Genomic DNA, 24354 nt, shown 5'->3' on the forward strand with positions numbered 1-24354 from the left:
AATTATACAAAAATCCATTCTTTCAGGACTAATTTGCGAGGAAAGGTGTAAAAACTACATGCATTGCAAAGCAGTATTACAAAACAAACACAGAAATATATGTTGAATAATATATACAGAATATATAAAATAATAGATTCTATAGCATGAATCACATGGAACAAGTATGTTCTATGTACTGGATCAGAAATTAGTCACCAATTTATTAAATTCAAGATCTAAAACGGAAATGTATTAGCAAAAAGTCTATCTATCTATCTATCTATCTATCTATCTATCTATCTATCTATCTATCTATCTATCTATCTATCTAACTTTATAGCAGTCTCAGTAGCCCAACAGGTACCATGCTTGCCTTTGGTACAGAAAGCTTTGGACTGTATTCCTACATCTGGTAGTTAGATTGCTTTTCCACATACTGACACTTCATTACAGTTTATGTGGGCTGAAAGCTCTATTATCCATTTGGTTTCTTCAACCTCAGTGATATATATATATATATATATATATTACGTAATAGCATGATCAAGATCTATTATTTTGGTGCTAAGGCCAATTGTAGGACTAAAACATAGTTTATTTATCTAACTGTCAAGGGTGTTCATGCTATTATGTAGGTAAAACAAATTGTATGTTCAAGGTTAGAATCATACAACATTTATCGGCTATAAGAATGAAAAATGAGTATAATGCCTTATACAGGCATATTTCCAGCAATGAAGGGCATAATTTTATTTTTAGGGCAATATGGAAAATTAAATTGAACACTGGGGAGGGTGATATAAAGTACATCACTGAGGTTGAAGAAACCAAATGGATAATAGAGCTTTCAGCCCACAGATATCCGGGGCTAATTGAGGTTATACCAATGAAACCTGCCCTTAAGAATCGGAAGGTGCAATACTGAATTGTGATTGGCTTACATTAGGTTTAAATTTAAAAATACAAAATACACAAATTATCTGATGAAGGGCATGAGCCCAAAAGCGCTTATTCTGTATGCATTTTTCATATGTATTTTTATTGTTTTATATTAAGTAATTAAACAGTTCATTTTAGTGGTGGTCTGCTGCAGTTTTTTTAATTTCACAGACTTTAACATGTTTCTTTCTATTTGCCATCCTGTACTCCATAACCATCTTTTTACTTCAACCAACCCATTTTCATAATTCTTATTTCTGTTATACAACAATTCATCACATCTTCTTTTCTACAGCACCCATACTGTTACCATCAATGTCCTAAGCCAGCCGTCAACTTCACATTTTTTTGTTTTTCATATTTCCCATACATCAGTCCAAAAATAATGCTTACCATTTCTTATTCATTACAATATTAACATTTTTTCACCTCTACAGCTTTATATTTCATGTTACCGTTTTATAGGCAACTTATCTAATAATAATTTTCATAAAAAATCTCCAACCTCATAAAACTCTTCCAGTCTTTCCCTTCTATTTTTATTGTTTTTTAAATCTCATTCTTTTGTTCTTTACATGGATATATTAAATAATAATTCTCCATTATCATGTTACATAATTCCTTTCTAGCTTTTATAATCATTTTCTTTTCCCCATTTTATCCTCCTTTTTATTTTCTTTCCCTTTTCATTTTCCCATCTCTCCATATTTCATATACAGCATTTTCCCTATCAAGCTGCCTTCCTTCTCCTTCATATTTTAATGCCTAAAAATGTATATAGAAGCCAAATATGCAGCTAGATTTTTTTTAAATTAAAACCTTCTTCTTTCTTGTTATATACAATTTCTTGTGTGTTTAGAGTCAGTCTTGTTCCTCATATAAAACTGAAAAAAAATCTCAACAATTCTTTTTCCATTTTTACAGGAAACATGTACACACTCCCAAAATATCCCAACTTTCCCAATGTGTATGTATTTAACATAAATGCCTTCTTTCTAAAGGATTAATAGAAAGTTTTCCACCAACAAACTTCTTTATTTCATTGTCTTCCTTGTTCTATTATTTTACCACTTTTTACAAACCTGATCCTTAACATATTTATTTAATTTCTGGTAAAATATGTTTCCTTTATCTTTTTTTTCACAAATCCCTTTACTTTTTGAGCTGCTTAACCTTAGTCCAGCTTTACATAACCCTCTTTCCATCTTTATCACAGATTCCTTCATCCATGCTATATTTTTGTTACAATAACTAAATCATTTGCACATGAAAGATGTGCAGGTATTATTATACCTTTTTCCATTTCCCATCTTGTTTCTCTCATTTTACCAGTACATGTGTGTATAACTGCATTCATTGCTAGTACGGATGAACACATACTCATTGTACCTCTTTCACCCCTTTTTCAATTTGTAGTTTCCATCCTAACCAACCATTTACAATCACCTTGAACCTAGATATCCTATAACACTATACTATTATTATTTTTCCCAAACTGATAATCCCCTAAAATATCTACATGGTCTCATGACATACAGAATCTGATGCCTTTGCTACATCAATTCAACTAACCTTAGATCTTTATTCTCCCTTAAAATAACATCTTATACTTTTTATTATTACTAACATTCCCATCATTAGTTTTACCATTAATCAATATACCCCTTTCTCATTACTTATGCCAAACTTCACCTTTCTTGTATATCATTTCTGCAATTTTTCTACTATCTCCATAATTTCTTCTTGCTACATTTTACCTTTCCTTTCTTGGCTACCGTTCCTTTCATTTTACCATCCCGTCTTTTTCCTTCCTTTCCTAAAAAGTGGGAAACTTTTTCTTTTGTTTTAAAAATATTTTTGTCTACTTAACATTGTCTTCATTCTTTCTTTACTTTTCTGATACATATTTTTTGCTTCCTTCTTCCATTTCTTTCTCAGTCTTTCAGCATGTTTTCTTACTTCCTTTTTACCATTCTGTCTACTTCCAAACATTTTTTATATTTCTGTTTAAACATTACCCATCATTGTGTCCAGTTTTCATAAAGTATTCTCAATATCATGTGTTCTTTCCATAGTCTACTACCTTCCCCTTTGTTTATTTCTTTTAACTTATATCCCGTTAACCATTTTCTTCCTTTTCCTTATTTTATTATTTATTCATTGCAGCCGATATTGCCCTATGATCTGAAAAATCTACTTCAGTCTTCACCACTTCTTTCATGTCACCTGAATAACAACTAATACATAACATAGTCTGTGTTTGTTTAAAAATTCCCCTTTTGTACAGCCACTCTTTTCTTTTTCCAGTTATCAAGTTTCCATATTGCATCACTTCTTTTATCACCTTTATATTTGTGTTATTTTCCTTTTACTTTTTTTACTTTACAGTACCCAGTCAGTACTACTAATGTATTGTATTTTATTTTATTTAACTTTTATTAAATGGGAAATCCCAAGTAAGACAGAATCCGTTTTCAGTGGAGGCCTGGGGAGAAACACCCAAGACACATGTTTTTTTCTTTTCGCCATGTTTGTATATGCATACTTTATTATTAGTTTCACATAATTTACATTTTTCCTGAAGCACCACATCATCACCCTTCCTGGTATCATATTTGTTGCACCTATTATTTTTGCTTTCTCTTCACTTATTAATAGCCCTAACCAAAAACACATCTCATGTCCTACTTATTATATAATCTTTTTTACCCATGCATCATCAGGTTCTTCACTTTTTCTTGTTTTAAGCATCTTGTATTCAGCAAACATGATGAATCTATATGTTTCTTTTTGCACCACTTAACAACCTTTAAACCTCTCACTTTAGTTTTATACTTTTCATATGTAGTCCCAAAAATAACCCAACCCTCCTTCCAATAGCTTTAACGTCTTTCTGCTCTTGCTCTTCCCTTGTTTCTGAATCATCATTGTCCTCTTCTTTACTTACTAACCCATCATACTTATTTTCTGTTTGTATCTGAATCTCTTCCTCCATATCCTTCACATTGCTTTTTGTCTTCACCTTGGGTTATAGTTCTTTCACTTAATTCCTCACTTAAATCAACCATTTCCATTTCTTCCCGAATATGATTTTTCACATATTGTCTTTATTCTTCCAATTTCTTTTTCAGGTGCCCATTCTTTTTCCAGCAGAGTACATTCCAACCAACAATAGCCAGGCTCATTCATATCCTGCAAAATGGTCTGCAGTTTCTAGCACTATGGCCTAGCTCTCCAAATTTCCCACATCTTCTTTCTGTACATTTAGGAACCAAATGTTCTTCATCTCTACAATAATAATAAGCCTTTGGTTGGCCCTAATATTTAACAGTTACCCTTTTCCCATTTACTATTATATTAATTGAGATATGTTGTACTTATCCATCACATATATATTTATATCAATATATCTATTTATATATATATATCTATCTATATCTATCTGTCTATCTATCTATATATATATATATATATATATATATATATATATATATATATATATACACACATATATATATGGGTCTACTTTGAACCATCTAAAACCTGTAACATCTAATTTCATAACATTGAGACCAGAACATCTAAAACCCAAAACATCTACAACCCATAACATCGAATTTCATAACATCTAACACTACAAATCACACAAAAATAACACCCCCTCCACAAATAATGACACCAAACTACCAAACACACTTTTTAGTATGTTTTTGCAGGGGGGCAAGCCCACCCACACCCCCCCGTAAATTAAATATACCAACTTCAAGATCACACTACAGTGGAAAAAATTTAATTTCCTACCCCCACTGTATCAAGCCCCCCTGCAGAAATGTAGTAAAAAGTGTGTTTGGCAGTTTGGTGTCATTATATGTCATTATATGTGGAGAAGATGTTATTATCATGTGATTTGTACTGTTAGATGTTATGAAATTCGATGTTATGGGTATTAGATGTTTTAGGTTTTAGATGTTCTGGTCTCAATGTTATGAAATTAGATGTCATGGGTTTTAGATCTTTTGAAGGGGACCCATTTTATATATACATATATATATATATATATATATATATATCTATATATATATATATATATATATATATATATATATATATACTTACTTAGGTATATATATCCATTGTAATCCACACTTCTCAGTTCCATATACATACATTTCTGTCATCATACTGTATATATATCATATTATGTGACAAAAATGCTTTACGTTCAAATTCTTCCATGTCTGAAGTTTTGAACTGCAGTCAGTTTTTAACTGCAAGCCAAAGTTCTGAAAATATATCTCAGGGTGATATGTTACTTTTTTGTTGTTCTTTCCTGCACTTGAAAAAAGTCTCAAAAGTTACATCACAAAACTCTACTGATCCAAAATGTACAAATGCTCTTATTTCTTTTAAAGTAAATCATAATGGCAATATAATATTGCCTACATTGTCATCCATGTTAATAGTAGCATTTATTTGCTTCTTGTTCTTAGCACTGTTTTTTATTTTTGAAACTGTTGGCAAATGACTCTTTTCATATTGTGTAATTCTCATTATTCTTTGCCTTACACCACTTAAATATGATTTTTTTATTTATTTCATTTCTGTCATTCATATTTCCCAGTTGCAGAGCCATCTTCTTAAAACTGATTACACCATCACCCAAACATGCCTTTTGTACCTTCAGCATCTGTAATCTGCTTCGCTGCCACAGTACCAGCTTCATTACAAGGCTGCTGCTGCAGTACTCAGTGCATCACAGCACGCCACCTCACCTTCATTTATATTATCTTCTTTCATTATTACCCATAAGGTTTCATGTCCAATTGTAACAAATGCCTTATTAAGGTCTCCGATCATGATTTTTGCTTCTTCTTTTCTAACTTTTTTTACTTTCCATGATTTTTGCTACCTTCTTTTTTCCTTTCTCTCATTATACTAATATCTTCCTTTACTAATATGCTTGAGTAACTCAATAGTACTTTTCTTTTACCTTGTAAAAATATATTTGCTTATATATAATAATTGTTGTATTTTTTCTTTTTTCTTTCATCTAATTGTTTTTCTTTGTCAAAGTACTGTCAATCTTTATGTTTTAAATCTTTCCAATGAATCATTATATATTCTTTTATATTTTTCTTTCTCTGCTTTTTTCACATCATATTGCCACTGTAAAAAACATTTTTTATGTTTTTTCTTAAATAACATCCACCATTCAGTTCAATTGTATAAAATGTTCTCATAGTAATATGATCTTTCCATAACTGTATTACTAATCAATGTCCTTCTTCATTCTATGCTGTCTTATTTATCCTTATTTCTTTGACTATTTTTATATATTCCTTGTTTTTTTATCTGTATCCATATTGCAATTTGATCAGAAAACCGTGTTTCAACTACCTTCCCATCTTTCATAACTAAATCTTCTGATACTACAAAATAATGTATTTCAGTTCTATACATACCCTTTTTGCAAGTCAATGAATTTTTGTCTCATAGTTTTAACTTACCATATTTTATAACTTCTAACATTTTTCTTATATCATTTCCTTTCTTTTTATGCTTGCATCTTAAATAATAATTAAAGCCTGTTATTATTATAATATTCATAGTTATCACTACATAATCTAAAATCTGATGAAATAAGTTTCCATTACTTTACAATTGTTCTTCTTTTGCCTTTTCTCGGTTAGGGGTCACCACAGCGGAACTCCGGTCCGCTAATGATTGGCAGTAGATTTTTTTTTTACGGTGCCGAGGTGCCAGCTCGATGCTCAACCTTCAATGAAGGCACACCCTATGCATGTCTTTTGAATGCTACTCGACCGCGGGGAGGGCATGCAGACTCCACACAGAAGGCTCTCCAGCCGAGAATCAAATGGGAGAGCCTCTTGCTGTGAGGCGACAATGCTACCACTGCACCACCGCGGCTATCCATCTTCCCATTACTTTACAATTATTATGTTAAATCTTCCCATTTGTTTCTAGACCCACATCTAATTTCTTTACTGTATTTATACAGAGTATGGCTATTCCAGAAGATCTCCCTTTCCCAAATTCCAGATAGCCTTTCCTCCCCATAGTTTCTCTGTTCATAATTTTTCTTTTTTTTTTTTTTAAATCATATATATTCTAATATAATTATGTATGCATCACATGTATTGCACCACTCCAAAACCCCTATTAATTATTCTTACTATAGTCTTAATACTATTTACATTTACAGAAAGCACTCTGAAATTTTCATTTTCTCTTTTGCTTAGATATATGGTTTCATAAGTTCATAGCTTATTACTAAACTGATTTCTTAACAGGCCAATTTCCCTTCCAAAGGTAAGAATCAAACACTGTAGTGTTTGTGAGCCAGACACCTTAACCCTTATACCAACATGCAGATCATTAGCTGTATATATTATTTTTCACCTATTTCCTTTCTTTTTTATTTTGTATTTTTCCTTTGAAATTATCTTTTTCTGTCTTTTACCCTTTTACCAATAGATATTTTTTCTTTTACTACCTTCCAATCTATGTCTCCTTCATCATTTATTTCAGAGCATTCTTCTATGTCCTCTTTATTATTTTTTTCTCATCTAATTTTTGTTCTATTTTTAGTACTTCTAAACTTTCTTGTCTTTGTTCATTTTCTTCTCTTTCTTTTTCTTTATCCTTCCTCTTGTTTTCATTCTTGCAATCCATTCACATATGTCCAATTATATTACACCTATAACATTTCACTTCACATTTTTTGCATGATGTCCAATTTTCCAACAAATATATAATGTTCTTTTATTACAGTTACTTAATAATTGTCCTTCTTTTCCACAAAAATATGTTTTGGGTTATCCCCATTCCCCTCCACATTTATCATGTTTTGTATATGTAGATTTTTTTCTTAGTATTTTTAACACAATATTAAAATCCCATGCACCAGTCCATAAACCCCCTTTTGTCATAAAGTTTTGCGATGTCCAGTACTTCTTTAAGTAAAGTTTTCAAATGTCCTTTCAAAGTTTCTCTTTCCACCTTTATTCAAAATTGTACATGAATTTTCTTTTCACTGTTAAATGCTTTTATCACACAAAAATTCCATGGGTTACAGTATTTCTTTTTTTCATATTCTCCAAGAAAATTTTCCATTGAAAAACAGTCTCAAAAATAAAGTCACAAAATGCCTCTTTGTTAATAAGAATAAATGTTCTTACCTCATGTGCTTTTATACCCAAAGGAGCTATTACATTGTCCCACATTTCATACCTGTTCAATTTTTTTGTCTTTCTTTTTTTTTTCTTGTTTTTTTTTTTTTGTTTGTTTTTCTTTGACTCCTTACCACGTACTTCCATTTTTGTTTTATTCTGCCTTCCTTTCTGCTACTCTTCTTTTGACTTATTTTACTTTCTCTGCATATGTTTTCTTTTCCATCTCATCACTAGTCTGAAGGATTGTCTCTTTTGTATTTTTTTCCATAATGTCCCTCTAGGAAACATCTCTTTCATTTTCTGGCTCACTTTGCATCACAATTTCTTAAAGTCAATCATCCCTCAACCCTCCCGAATAAAGTTGTAATTATACATCCATCAATTACTGACTTATCTCCATCAAACAGATTTCTTTGAAACATCTCCTCACAATCCTGCACACATCCTTTGGTCTCAACATTTGCTTTCATCTCCATTTCTCTCACCAGTCCATTATCTCCTTCTCTGTCCATCTGCCTCACTGTTTCTGCAGGCCACCTCTGTGCTGGGAATGGAAACAGGATGTGCTCCTGAAAAATGGGTCCCTTTCACAACAATGTTGAATAGGGGGAGTTCCCTAGTGCTTTGGACAAATTTCCCCAACTTAGTATGAATACCATCTTGGAGTTCCCTTGGAAAGCTGCCATTGATCTAGTGGGGCTAACTTGGTCAACAAGTGTAAATAAATAAATACATTAAAAAAAAATCTATCTATCTAATAGTAAAACAATGTGCTGAAATGGCAGTCAGCAAAAAAACTTTAACAGTATATAAAAAAACAATGAAAACAGATAAGCGTTTCATAGAACACTCTACATCTTCAGACCATAAATATTAAGTTAACATACACCTGATATATATATATAAATTTATACATATAATTACCAATAAAATTATGAGCATAAAATCACATGATTAGTGAAGAACGAGGTCTTAAAGAGACCTTCTCATTCAGACCTCCTTCTTTATCTGCCTGTAAATGCAGAATCCAGAACAATTCCCTGTATGCTGTCCGATTGTGAATATTTCCTAATCTACCATTATCTCTAATAGTTTCTATTACTTTAAACTTAATGTATGGTACCAAAATTGCACTTGTTACATGGGAACTTACCAAGCCTATTTTGAATAATCCATATCACTACCGTTATTGTGGCATAATAAACTTCTTAATGATTTTTTATTTCTAAAAGTAAATCTAAGCCATAATCTCTATCACATTATTAACTTCTCTATCAAGAAGGTTATTATGCCATAATAAGTGTATGAAACATACTATTCAAACAGGCTTGCTACATTCCCATGTAACAAGTGCACTTTCTGTTATCTGATAGATTCAGGAAATAGAGTTAGACATCCTGTTACTGATAAGTTATATGAGTTTAACATTTTTGCTACATGTAAAACTAAGCATCTGGTATATTTAGCACAGTGAATGATATGTAATACATTTTATGCAGGTAAAAGAAATTGTACATTGATAAAAAGGATGAGAGAGCATATTAGAGATATACGAATACACAATAATAATAATTATTTAGCTAAACATATAGCAGATATGAGCCTGGACTATACTTTTGCATTCAGGGATGCAGGGCTGTTTTTTCTCTTATTCTTGGTTTGATACAACCAGGAAAAGTGACTTAGGAAATGGATGGATGGATGCATGACTGGAAGGAAGAAAAATTATATCCTTCAGAAGATCAGAGTCCTTGTCAGCCAAGATGGTATCATTACATAACTAAAAGGTTTTGATGCACCTTAAACCTTTCTAAAACCATAATGGAAGGAATAAAGCAGTGTATGCTAGTTAACAAAATCTAGTATCTGAAAAAATTGTTCTAATATCTTTTCTGCATTCTCAGGTGGTGTCGTATGGGCAGCCAGGAGTTTTCTTTTTTGGAAGGCCCTAGCCCTCTTCCTGAGCTGGGGGTATATCATACATCACTACAAGGCAACTAAACCTTCTCCACCCATTGAATGAAGGCTATTGCGCACTGGTGATTTGGTGAGCTGAACATATACCCCAAATCACTTTTGCATTTGCAAACACCCCATCCAAAGGACCATAGCAATTCTTGGCCTGATTAACCTCATTCTAAATGACAGGAATGCCCATCTACTCCATGCCAGCTTCAGCAGATGCTTGGGATGTCAGCTGTACTGCTGGGTCACTCGGATCAAAGTAACTTCATTGCTCTATGTCATTGGAACTTGTTTAATTGTTTTAATATTTTGGTCACTCATGATCTGAAACTGACACATGATTTCCTCCCAAAGGGAAACAGCTTAAATTGTCCATGTATATGAACTTTTACCTTTGTGTTATTGTTACTGTGGCAAAACTAGGTAGTGCAAGAGGGTAAATCATAACTGTATGTTAATTAAAAATAATTTAAAAGAATCTGAGCAATCACGTCTGTCCAGAATGCTTAACAATGAATGATCCACTGTATCTTAATGAAGTAAGACTGTGTTTAACAATAGAAAGAAAGCAAGGGAAGTAGCTGAGGCTGGTGCATTTAAATCCTGTATGCCCAGACATGGCAGCCAGCTTGTCTACATGCTATACAACATCCTGGAAAGTTCAGCTATTGGGATGTCATAACCTAGCAAAAGATGATTTAGGACTGGCTTTGGGAAACAACAGATGATTGAGAGCAAATGGGAAGAGGCAAAGAAAGGAAATTAGGTTTTATGTAGAAAGAAATCATACTGCCTGCTAAACATTTACACATATAGGTTAATGCAGTAAACTTAAACATGCTGCCAAATGATTTTCGTGGTGACAGAAAACAAGTTCAGAGCTGAGTATTTAGGATGTTCCTAGTGCCACACATCATTGTTGTAATTCTGCCCAGATAAATGACAACATACAGTTATGCCCAGCTCTTAGTTAGTTAGATAGCTGAATCTATTTTATAACACATGACGTCCTATTCCTACACAGCATTGCAAACATCATTTGTTTATACCTAGGATGACTAGAAAGTCAGGTGCAGTTCCTAATTTCAGGTAGAATTTCTGTTTCATGACTGTGCATAAAACTGGACTGTGCATAAAAAATGTTTAGCAGTTAGTGCAGAGGATTAAGCTAAGATCTGTTAACAAGGCTATAATATTGTCAATCTGTATTTGTCTCCTATGTGACTCAACAAGTCACTTAACCAGACAGCTGTTCTAGTGAGCCAGAAAAAGGTCCATGAGGATTAGTTTTCTACCCCATCTTAGCAGATATGAAGACATACATAAATATGTACATGCATGCATGCATAACTAAGCAAAGTTAATTAAATAATTAAAATTCCCCAAACTTAGACAATGTCATACAATATAACATAGATAGCAACAAACCCTGTATGTTCTGGCCTTTATGGTACAGAACGAACAATAAAATGAGCGAATGTACATTTTTACACTTGCAAAAATAGCCACAAAACAATGGCTATATTTGCTAAATAATTGCTTATTGGTACTTACCAATTCATAACTGAACCATAACATTTATTTTTGCTTCTTCTTCTAGTTCTGTAGTACAGTACACTATACCCATTAACAAAAGGCCATTGCAGTATGAAGACATCATACATTTTTTTTACTTTTTTTTTTTTTTATGCTGTAAGGTGGACTTGCAATATTTGCAACTTACAAAATGAAAATCAATCATTTGACTGAACATTTTTAGATTCCCATTTCATATTCTTGGTTTCATTTATTATCTTGACCATTATATATTTACATTACCTAAAAGCCTTTTTCATTTCTACTTTGAAGATGCTGAATATAATACCCTGGGCTGCTCATCTTCCTGGGCCTCATCAACAAATTTTTAAAGTTCAAAGGAAAATGAAAGAATTCTTGCTAGCCTATATCAAGCAACACAAGGATACATGGGATCCTTCTGAGAAAAGAGATTTTATTGATGCATTCATAACAGAAATGGAAAAGGTAGGCTAAAATCATTATTGTGATGTTATGCTACAAGTGTTGTTTTTCACAGATCTAGTGTTATATTAATAACCACTGTCAGGTGGTGCTACAAAATACAGATTGCTTCTAGTGACAAATGTCATAATTCAGAAATAAGGTTTGACAAAAGGTAAGTTTATTACAAACAACATGGCAGCACAATATAAATGATTAAATGATGTCACACTTCAATATCTTACACCCATCTGCCCTACAGTTCAATACTTGCAATGCATTAAAGAGGCAATAAATAAGTCACCATATACCGCTGTCGCTGTAGGCAATCTGCAAGTTCACACAAAATAAAATACACCTCCGTGTATAAAAAGTACTGTCCATATGCAACTGTCCTGCTTCAAAGTTGCACTAAGGCAAAAGCTTAAGCAGTTCCCACAGTTCAAGTACCTGCATAAGTATTCTGTAAGCTCACCAAAAAGTGTTGAAAAAGTATTGAAGTACAAGTCAATCCTAGAGAACACAATGCCAAAATAAATCCAGTATACTGCTCCAGCACAGGAAATTGCAGTCGGTAATTCCAAGAGTAAAAAATCAGCTTTATTAACAGAACAAGCTTTCTCAAACTCTACAAAAACACAAGTTTACAGTCATTTAAATAATTAATTCTAATCAATGATAGGTGGAGCATAAATTCAAATTTTACTGACTAAAATACAACTTGCTTTTGTAATTACACATGAAATAATTACCTTTTGTATAAAAAGGCAGACAACTTTAAAAACATTATAAAAACTTATTCTCAACAAACACATAGACAACATTATTTAAAAATTGTGTAAAACTTCGTTGCATAAATGTTTTGAACATAGAAATGTTGACAAATTAAAAAGCATACTGCAATCATGCAAAACCACTGTTACCAAACAAATATGCCTAATCTATTTGTACAATTAAGAGCTTATAAAATACTCTGTACAATGATGTCATGACAGCTAAGCACAGCAGTGTCTATGAAAAATTGGTTAGCTGTCACTGATGTGCATGACAAGAAAAAACTAATCTGTCCAAAAGGAGAAAGGGGGGGGGGAGGCCGAATATGTAAGAAATAAATGGTATGTGTGTATAGCATAAAGAATGTACCTACAAACAAATATATGTCTCTCTACATACCATCCAAACCTGAAACCTAATCAAAATGAAAAATAATAAATTATTAAATGTGAGTAAATATTTGATCAAATCATGTGGAATAGATCATTAAAATGTCAAGAAAAAGAAAATAAAAGATGTGTGTATATATGTCTATGAGAAATATATACACACACAATGAATAGGATATCCCTAGCTATCTTCTTGGTCTATAAACCCTTCTACCCTTCAACACCGGTTTGATGTGAACTTTGTCATTGAGGCCCGGTGGTTCTGACTATCCACCTGAGTTCACATTCAAGAGTCCTGTTTATTAGATCACCTCCTCTTGGACCAGAGACTAGATGTTGTATAACTGTGTAGTTAAAAGTATGCTCAGGGCCAGATGTTCTGCAATGCTTAGCTAAAGCATTGAAATCTGAGGCTTTTCTGATATGATAATTATGTTTCTTTAAATGCCCTGTTGGTTTCCCTATAAAAGCGGGGCATGCTTTGCCGCTAGATATACCAAGTTTCGACTATTACAATTGGTATTGGTATTGAAATAAATCCTCATTAATAAAAACACAATGGTTGCACATGCCACATGGTACAGTGTTCAAATTTTTTATCTTATGTCATAACAATCTTTGGAGGTTGGTTTATTTCTGTGTGTGACCCTGGGTCTAGGTCCCACTATCTTAGCAATTTCACCATCTGAAAGTAGGATATCCCAATTTTTGCAAACATGTTTTTATCTCTCTAGTATCTGTGGTGTATGATACCCCACTGTTAATATTCCAGTGTCTGATGCCGCATCCACCTGCCCTAAATCTTCAGAGAAATAACAGGACTTTTCTACTAGCACCTGATCATAACCCCTCTCTGCAAATCTTTCTATAATAACATTCATCCACTGGGTTGTATCTAGATGCTCTCATAATTGACCCTTTAGAATATTAAAAAAAATGTGTGGGGTGCATACTACCCTATAAAGTAATGTAGTGGATGGAAGTATTTAAAAGTCCATTGTCAACACTTCTATATCAAGGTAGTCCTATTCTCTGAACTATTCAAAGTAAATTTTAAAAAGTCAGTAGAAGAATTCATAGTGCTCACAAAAGCATGGAGAGAGTCCATATCCCCAAACCAGAGAAGGAAGAGGTCATCCACAAATCTGCGGTATAACCCCACAAACTCTTTGAACATGGTCAACTTAATCCTTCCCAAATATAAACACATTATTGGACAAAACCATTTCAAGATATAATGTGATCAAATCTATCTTATCTGTAGTAAAATCTGAATGTTCACATCATTGGGAATCACGAATGAAAGAAAAATGAATACCATGACCAAAAGATATCTTCCCCTCTTCCAGGCCACTTCAGGCCACTAAACAAACAAAAAAAATAAAACTACTGTCTCTAAGTATGTGTATTCATTTCTCTCTACCAATGGTCTCAACGTAGTTTCCACATAAATGGATAGTGGCTCAGTCACCCACCCCTGCCCAGAGACAATTGGTCTGTATAACAGGGATAACTGGATGCTCACTTTTAAAAAAAAGATATAAATTCCTCAGTAATGCTCGAAGACATAAGTAAATCATCAAGTGTAAAATACACATCAAAAACTTTTTGTCCTACTGTCCCCTGATCAATTCTATCATAGAACTTCTCATCACTTAAAAGTAAAGTCATACGTTCATTATAATCAGTTGTTTCCATTAACACAATAGGGCCCCCTTTGTCAGCTGGTCTTATTGTGAGCATGTCATCATTCCTCAGGTCCCTTAAAGCCTGTCTTTGTTGGTAAATACGTGTATATATACATACAGTGGATATAAAAAGTGTACACACCTCTGTTAAAATGCCAGGTTTTTGTGATATAAAAAAGAGACCACACTAAATCATTTCAAAACTTTTCCCACCTTTAATGTAACCTATAACCTGTACAACTCAATTGAAAAATAAACAAATCTGTTAAGGGGAAAAATATAAAAAATAAAAAACGTACAATAAGCCGGTTGCATAAGTGTGAACACCCTTAAACTAATACTTTGTTGAAGCACATTTTGATTTAATTACAGCATTCAGTCTTCTTGGGTACACACCTGCCATCAATTAAAAAGACACTGATTAATCCCAAATAAAGTTCAGCTGTCCTAGTAGGATTTTCCTGACATTTACTCAGTTGTCAAGTACAGCAAAAGCCATGGTTCGCAGAGAGCTTACAAAGAATCAAAGGGATCTCATTGTTGAAAGGTATCAGTCAGGAGAAGGGTACAAAAACATTTCCACAGCATTGGATATACCATGGAACACAGTGAAGACAGTCATCAAAGTGGAGAAAATATGGGACAACAGTGATGTGCAAAGAACTGGATGTCCCTCCAAAACTGATGAAAAGACAAGATGAAAATTGGTCAGGGAGGCTGCCAAGAGACCTACAGCAACACTGAAGGAGCTGCAGGAATTTCTGGCAAGTACTGGATGTGTACTACATGTGACAACAATCTCCTGTATTCTCCATATGTCTGAACTATGGGCCAGGGTTGCAAGATGAAAGCCTTTTCTTACACAGAAAAACATCCAGGCCTGGCTAAAATTTGCAAAACAATACATCGTCTCCCAAAAGCATGTGGGAAAATATGTTATAGTCTGATGAGACCAAGGTTGAACTTTTTGGCCACAATTTCAAAAGGTATGTTTGGCGCAAAAACAACACTTTGCATCACCAAAAGAACACCATCCCCACAGTGAAGCATGGTGGTGGCAGTATCATGCTTTGAGGGTGCTTTTCTTCAGCTGGAACTAGGGTTTTAGTCAAGGTGGAGGGAATTATGAACAGTTCCAAATACCAGTCACGTTTGGCCTAAAACCTTCAGGTGTCTGCTAGAAAGCTGAAGATGAAGAGGAATTTCACCTTTCAACACAACAATGACCCCAAGCATACATCCAAATCAACAAAAGAATGGCTTCACCAGTAGAAAATTAAAGTTTTGGAATGGCCCAGCCAGAACCTAGACCTAAATCCAATAGAAAATCTGTGGGGTGACCTGAAGAGGGCTGTGCACAAGAGATGCCCTCACAATCTGACAGATTTGGAGCACTCTTGCAAGAAAGAGTGGGCAAATATTGCCAAGTCAAGATGTGCCATGCTGATAGACTCCTACCCAAGAAGACTGAATGCTATAATTAAAGCAAAAGGTGCTTCAACAAAGTATTAGCTTAAGGGTGTGCACACTTATGCAACCAGCTTATTGTACATTTTTTTAATTTTTTATATTTTTCCCCTAACAGATTTGCTTGTTTTTCAATTGAATTGTACAGGTTATAGATCACATTAAAGGTGGGAAAAGTTTTTAAATTATTTATTATGGTCTCATTTTTTATATCACAAAAAATGGCATTGTAACAGGGGTGTGTACACTTTTTATATCCTCTGTGTGTATGTATATATATATATATATATATATATATATATATATATATATATATATATATATATATATATATGGGATCTGTACAGATCCCAGATGGCACTTTCTGCCGAAGCAGAAATCATCGAACATACATAACCGAAAGTGCTGTTCACCGAAGCAGCACTTTCAGTTATGTATGCTGGTTGTGCCAGTCGCACTATGGTGTGGTTAAGGGAGAATTCCCTTTTCCCCACTGAAGTGTGACCTCGGAGTGAGTACATAAAAGTAGGGGGGGTGTTGGGGGTGCAGGGGGACTTGCCCCCCTGCATAAAAGAAGATTTAGTGTTTTTTTTTTGAACGGACTTTAATGAAAGGGCTTTTTTGGTGAAAGCGCTTTCGTTAAAGTGCGTTCGGGTATTGTGGATTTGGACTATTGAACTTTCGTTCAATAGTCCTAGATCTATATATATATATATATATATATATATATATATATATATATATACATACATACATGCAATATACATGTGCATGCTAACATTCTAACAGCTTAAATTCCCTTTGCATTACAATCACCATCACTGACATGTGATACTTAAAATGCCCCAATAAATTTAAAAAATCTGTGGCCATCATTTCTAGTATAATATCTGCAGAGAGAAAACATGGATGAGAAGAAATGCATTTGCTTGAGCACTTCAATGGGTAGTACTGATTTTGTTCTTATTTGTAGATTTATCATTCTTTACATATATGTTTCCTATGTTGGTTTAACCTTAGTTTATTTCATTAATTTTTCACTTCCGTTTTCATTTAGTTTTGAGGATTTTATTTTATTTTTTTTGAGCAATAGTGTTTAACTTCCAAAGTAATTATGTTCATTTAATGTTAAATATTGGTTTAGTTTCCATATATTATCAGTTATACTTGTGTATTTCAACTGATTGATAAGATGACAGACATTTTGTATTCTGGAATGACATTCATCAGTAATGTAGTATTTGGGGTATATCTTATTAGAGGTAATAGTGACAAATAATGTAATAATATAACTTAAGATGGTACATTACACTAGGGAGAGAGCTATGAGGTGTTTATCTTTGGATGACAGTGAATGTGATGATCAACATTTCATATTATGGTTTCTTCTTACTACATGTCCTGACTTGACACCCATATTCTAGAACAACAAAGAATATATTCTGAAATATGTGTACTGAACCACACATTTAAATTGTGTTGTTGCCAGCTTTTTGTAATCATCATCAGCCCCCTTTTTCCCATTTTCTACATGGGGTTGGGGTGCCGTGTTAACCATCACCATCTCTCTTGATTCAATGCCACAGTCCTGCCTTCTTCAATACGAATATTTGATTGTTGCAGGACTTCTCTCACAAAATCCATCCACCTCTTTGCTGGACACCCTCGTTTCCTCTTACCTTCTTTTTGCCAGTCCCAAATTCTCTTCACCAGATTGTCTTCTGCTTTTCTGCACATGTCCTCAAGCCACTGTAATCTGTTCTCTTTGATCTTTTCTGCAACTGGAGCTACTTTGGCTTCTGCTTGTATATCTTCATTTCATTTTTTGCCCTCAGTGTGCATCCTATCACCCACCTCAAGCACTTCATTCCCATCACCTCTAGTTTCCTCAGCTGGTTTGTCTTTACTGCCCAGGTTTCTGTACCATACAGTAGCACTAGTTCTGTCACTGTTTTGTACACCTTATTTTTCAGCTTCTTTTGACATTCTTCTGTTACACACTACCCTGCCACTCTGTGCCAGTTGGCTATAACCCCTCTAATTCTAGCTTTTACCTCTTCATTCAGACTTCCTTGTCCTCAACCACCCCTCCCATGTACCTGAAGTTATTTACCTATTCTACTATCTTCCCTCTATCTCAATTCTCACCTTCTTCTGATTTCCCCAATTTGCTGTCACTACCACTCTGTTGTATGTACTTAGTTTCATCTCATGTGCCTTCAGTTTTACATTCCATTCCTATATCATTTGCTGAGCTCAGAGTCTGTCTGTAATGCTACATTGTCTGCATATAGCAACTTTGTTGATCTGCCCCCTCTGACCTGTTTGCTAATCTAGTCCATCACCAGTATGAGCAGCAGTGGGCTCAGAGCTGAACCCTAGTGCACACCCACTTCCACTGGGAACCCCTCTGTGAAACTGAGCACTGTTTGTACCTGAGTCATTGGGTCCTGGTACATAGCCTGCACTAGTTCTACCAATGATTCTGGTATTCAAACCAGTGCAGTACTGCCCAAATCAGCTTTCTCAGGACCTTGTCAAATGCCTTTTCCAAGTCTAGGAACTCACAGTTGGACTCTTTCCTCATCACTAGATTCTTCTCAACTATCTGTGTGACTGCAAACCTTGGATCCATTGCACTGCATCATGATCTGAATCCAAACTGCTCATCACACATCTTTATTTCTGCTCCTCTGCATATCAGTTTATCAATCACTTTCTCTCCAGAACATTCATGCAGTGTGACAAGAATTTGACACCTCTGTACTGCCCACAGTTGTGGATGTCCACTTTGTTCTTGTACACACTGACATGAGTATGCTTATTCTCCAGTCATCTCAGATATGCTTTTCCCTCTACAATGCTATTTGTACCCTCAGGAGCCATTTCTCCCTCATCTCACCCAGCATCTTTATCATACCTACTATAACCTCATCTAAGCCTGCTGCTTTTTCTGACTTTGTTTTCCTTAGTTCTATTCTTCAATCATTGGAAGCTGTGTCAAGGGCAGTACAGCTTCTGTGGGGTTTTCTTCATTCAGAAGCTACTGGAGGTACTCCATCCATCTGCCTTTGATGTCCTATAGACTGGCGAGCAGTCATCCCTTTGAAGAGTGTCTGACTATCTTCTTTATCTTTCTGCCTTTGCCTTGCAAACTGGTATAGTTTCTTGAGTCACCTTACTGTCTCACTTTCCAGAAGCTGGCAGAGTGCCTCCAATGCCCTGTTCTTTGTTATTGCAACTCCTTTCTTAGCTTCTTTGTTTGACAACCAGTATTCCTTCCTAACCTGGTCTGTCTACCATTCTTCTTCAACTCCATCTAATTCTTCCTCTTCTTGAAGTGCGAGAGTCCTAAATAATTCCTTGAATTTTTGTACTTTTTCTCTCCAGTCAACTTTCAGGTTTTCAGCCTGGTCTCTGTTGACTTTAGAGCCTTCTCTGACCATTGCTTGCAGCTGATTGGGGCCACCTGCTTCACTGAGGATGACTTTGCAATCACTGGACCTACTTCAGCGCCCTTTCCTTACTAGGAGGAAGTCTACTCAAGTTGCACTCTTGTATGTGATCTTGTGACTGTCTCTCTTTCTGAAACCATGTGTTGTCGTCTATCAAGCCATTTGCCTGGCAAAATTCTAGAATGGCCTCTCCTTCTTTATTCCTGCCCCACCATGTGGACCCAGGCATTCCATTCAAATCCTGTTTTGTCTGTCCCAATATGTGCATTCAAGTCATCCACAACCGACCATGGGAACTACTGACCAATAAGCCTGACCAGTCTGATCTGTAAGGCAATGGAGCGAATCATTATGGAACTCATAAATGGAGAGATTGGGAACCTCCAAACACTTGACCCCACACAGTTCGGATTCGTCAAGGGCAGATCATGCCTCCTGAACCTGGTGGATGTCTTTAAGGCAGTTACTCAGGCTATAGATAAGGGAAAGGAGGTACACATGGCTTACCTTGACCTTGCTAAAGCATTTGACACCATTCCCCATTCAGGTATTATTGATAAACTCACCAATCTGGGCATAAACCCTTACGTCACAAGATGGATCGTAAACTGACTGTCAGATAGATCCCACAAAGTAAGAGTAACGGGATCTATGTCCGAATCCAGACCAGTAATGAGTGGTGTGCCTCAGAGCTCTGTCCTGGGGCCCCTCCTGTTTGGCATATATGTCTCAGAAGTACAGGCAAGCACTGAAGGGCTGTGGCTGACCAAATTTGCGGATGACTGCAAACTGGGTGCTATAATAGAGTCTCTGGCCGACATGGATATCCTCCAGAAGGGCCTTAATGAGACTGCTGCATGGTGTCAAAGCCATGGTCTCAAGCTAAATGCTAAAAAATGTGTAGTAATCCCCTTTGGAAAAAACAGAGTACCCATGAACTACCACATAGGAGGTAACCCCCTGAAATCTGAAGAAGTAATAAGGGATCTAGGGACCCAAGTAGATAGTCAGCTTTCCTTTGATAACCATGTTGCCAAGGTGGTTAGAAAATTCTTCTCTGTGACCCATCTGATCACAAAAGGGTTCGCATCAAGATCTAAGGATGTAGTGGTGCCCCTCTACTCTTCCCTCATCAAACCCATTATTGAGTACAATGCACCAATTGGAATGTACCTGGATAGGCATCTCCAGCAGCTGGAGAGACCACAGAGGTACCTCACTAAGAGGATTACTGGCCTCAAACAGTTGCCCTATGCAGCATGATTGAAAAAACTAAGGCTTTTCTCTGTTGCATACCACCTTTTCAGAGGCGATCTCTGTCTAACATACAGAGACATGTCCAACCCAGAACTGTTAAACATGCTCCATCTTAGAAAAACCAAATCTACTCGAGCTACACACTCTAGGGATATAAACCTGAGCACAACAATGAATAGAACATGCTGTAGGGATAGATTCCCTTCGCAAAGACTCCCCTTGCTATGGAACAAGGTCTCAATCTACATAAGACAGAGCCCCTCACTATCACTCTTCAAGAGGAACCTTGACGAGTGGATGGGTAACAGAAAGTTCACACCAGGGATCATACCAACAACTCTACTAGATAGGGGCCAAGGGTACTAGCTGCTAGATCAAGGGCCTAGGGAAATAACCAAAGGGGCGGTGAATACCGCACAATGTGGCTGGGCTAATATATGCCTTCGGGCAGATAGCCCAGTATCTACCTATGAACCTATGAACATATGAACCTATTAACAACACCAATTCATGTTGCCCTGCTTTATCTAGTAGGTCCTGCAACTGCTGTCTGAATGCACTCTTTTCATCAATTTCACAACCCTGCTGTTATATATAATGTTCTTCCTCCCAAGCTGTTTGCTGTCAGTGATCCTACATGTAGCAATTCTTAGTTCAAGTTTTACATCCAGCTTTCACTCAACAGCACTGTCCCAGGTAACCCAGTCTAAGCAACTGGACACCAGCCGGCCAGTAGCTTATTGACCTAGGGCTGCTGGGATTTATGGTGGGTGCACACTGGCCAATAGGGCACATACATCCCAGCAAATACCCATGACCATTTGGTGGCAATATTCAACATGATTAAATCATCTACACCCATATTTTACTCTGTCAGTTGGCAAGCCCTGCCACTATGCACAGTCTGTGATCCATTTTCTCCTATCTTGAGCATATTGCGCACCACAGTAAATGCCCAAAGTGGTTGATCTATACAATTCTTCCATCTATAGGGCACCACTGTGCTGCTACCTACAGCTCCATTAATTGGTGAGTTTGAGATGGAAACACTCAACATGTTTTTAGAGGTGGGAGGACACAGGTAAAACATGCAAACTCAAAACAGGCATTGGCCAGAGGTCAGGATCAAACCATGTACTTTGTGCATGGCAGGCAAAGAATTTAACCATTATGCCAATTGGTCTCCAGCTTTTATCATATACAGTATGCAATGCATGCATCTCTTTTATTTAACTGTGAAAACAGCTATAACTGTACCAAGACATATTAAACATGGTCAAGAGTTAGTTTAACTGGTTAATCTTGGTAAAATTAGATCTTCCAAATCATAATGCATGCTATCTATACTTGGAACTATATAGCCTTAAGTTACAGTGCACATTTGGTTTTAATCATAGTAAATCCAGCATGCATGTTAATACATGCCAACAGCAATTTGCAATTTAATCTTACATTCAGTTATGCATTTTTATCACTCACTGTGTAAAGTAGTCTTCAAACTTCAGTATGTTAGCAATAAGAAAACAAACTAAAAATATGCAGCCATTCACATATATGCATATTTAGAATTGTGATTTTAATTGGCAGCTTTTTTAGAAACATTTTCTCTGCAGGAAACTAATGCTTAACTAAGCTAAAATACAATAAATTTGTTTCATACAATAATTTTTTTCCTACAGTACTGTGAAGCCTGGTAGAGATGGGTTAAGGCTGCCAGCCTAGCCAAATAGAATTTGATACATAATTCTATCATTTGTAAATGTGAAATGTTGAATTTAAAACAATGTGGCAACATTGCCATATGCTGTAAAGAAAGCTAAGTCAAGCATTTCTTGTTAGTCCTTTGAAATTAAAATTATTTCATCATTGCCTTTCATGTTTGCAAGTCGGCTCCAGTCCAGCTAGATGAAGGCTTCCTGCCTATTGTTTTAATGTTAAAGTTAATGACCACAATTTACATGTGGAATGTCCTTTATTGCTCTAAGTGTAAAAGAATGTAAATGCAGTTTCTGTGTGGCCTGGGAACCAGGAAGGTGTAAAAGATGATGTAATGTTTAGCAGAACTGCAGTTTCAATTTAAACAGTGAGAACCAGAGATTATTAAGCATTTTGATCTTAGTCATTCAACTCAGCACTGCCTTATGCTCTCTTTATGTAAGTAGTATGTTAGAACTGTGTTTTCTCCTAGAAGTAGCTAGGAATTATAAAGATTAGACTAAGTGTTTTGCTGTTATGTCAGAACTGTATTACTGAATTATTTTACATTTCTCTGTGATCTCTGAACTCTTGAATAGCACTGTAGTGTAGTAATTGTCTTGTGTATTTAGTATTCATTATTAAATATTTTTAAACCCTTTTCAACTGTGGCTGGTTTATGTAGAGATAATTTAAGCTCTAGAGTACATTGCATGCTTGTTTTGATCCTATTATCAAGTCTCTCCAATAAGGTTTGCTGTTCAGTCACACTTACCTACTATTGGATAATAATATTGCACAGTAATAACTGGACACCCTTTTAAGGCCCTTTGGGTAGCTGATAATTATTAGCTAGTGGTGGCAGGAATTACTACTGTATAGTCTGGGTATAGGGGCGCAGCTGAAGAATCTGTATCAGCCTTTCCAAAGAGTGTTTGTGAAGTTGTATAAATACTTATCTCAAAGTGTGTTTGTGTGTGTGTGTGTGTGTGTGTGTGTGTGTGTGTGTGTGTCAGCTACTTGGGCAGGGGCATGAAGCACTGGTTGGACAGAGAGGGTACTGGAGGTTAGCTTGCCAGCTAGGCTGAGATCTGGTCCCTATAGCTGTGCCAGTGGGGAGTCTTACTGGGGACCTGGAGAGTAAGGGAGCAACCAGCCCCAGGCTGTGATCTCTGTGTGCTCTTAAGGTAAATTGCACTTTACTGTGTGTATTTGTTATTCTTTCCTCATATATAAGACACCCTCTCTTGGTGTTAGTGGTGAGGATTGAGGCTCCTTGATTGCTGGGCCAGGGCACGGGCGTCACAAGTACAACTAATGCATAAAACCTATCCACACCTTGGTTAGGGCCACTGCACAGAAGAATAATGTATGGGTACCATCTGGGTACTGTCTGGTCTAGTTGATGAGATACTGTAGGTTTGGGTCTCTAGAATCAGTGCTTGCTTTACCACTTTACCATGTTTGCAGATTTTTGATTGGCCCATATACCGGCATACAGGCCAATAAAAAAAACAAAGCAGAGGCTATTTCGCCGGGATTTTAATCAGCA

The 24354-nt window shown here is 35.6% G+C and overlaps 1 protein-coding gene across 2 annotated transcripts in view; it reads left to right on the forward strand.

The window, feature by feature from the left end:
• The window catches only part of LOC122797642 (cytochrome P450 2D20-like), a 487724-nt gene that overhangs the window by 292817 nt on the left and 170553 nt on the right, over positions 1–24354 (forward strand). For both annotated transcript variants that reach the window (XM_044066188.1, XM_044066192.1), the window contains exon 5: positions 11928–12101. In XM_044066188.1, the coding sequence (XP_043922123.1) occupies positions 11928–12101 (174 nt within the window). The remainder of the gene's footprint in view (positions 1–11927; positions 12102–24354) is intronic.

This window comes from Protopterus annectens, chromosome 1.part0 (assembly GCF_019279795.1).
Source record: "Protopterus annectens isolate FY-2018-M chromosome 1.part0, PAN1.0, whole genome shotgun sequence".
Lineage (NCBI taxonomy): Eukaryota > Metazoa > Chordata > Ceratodontiformes > Protopteridae > Protopterus > Protopterus annectens.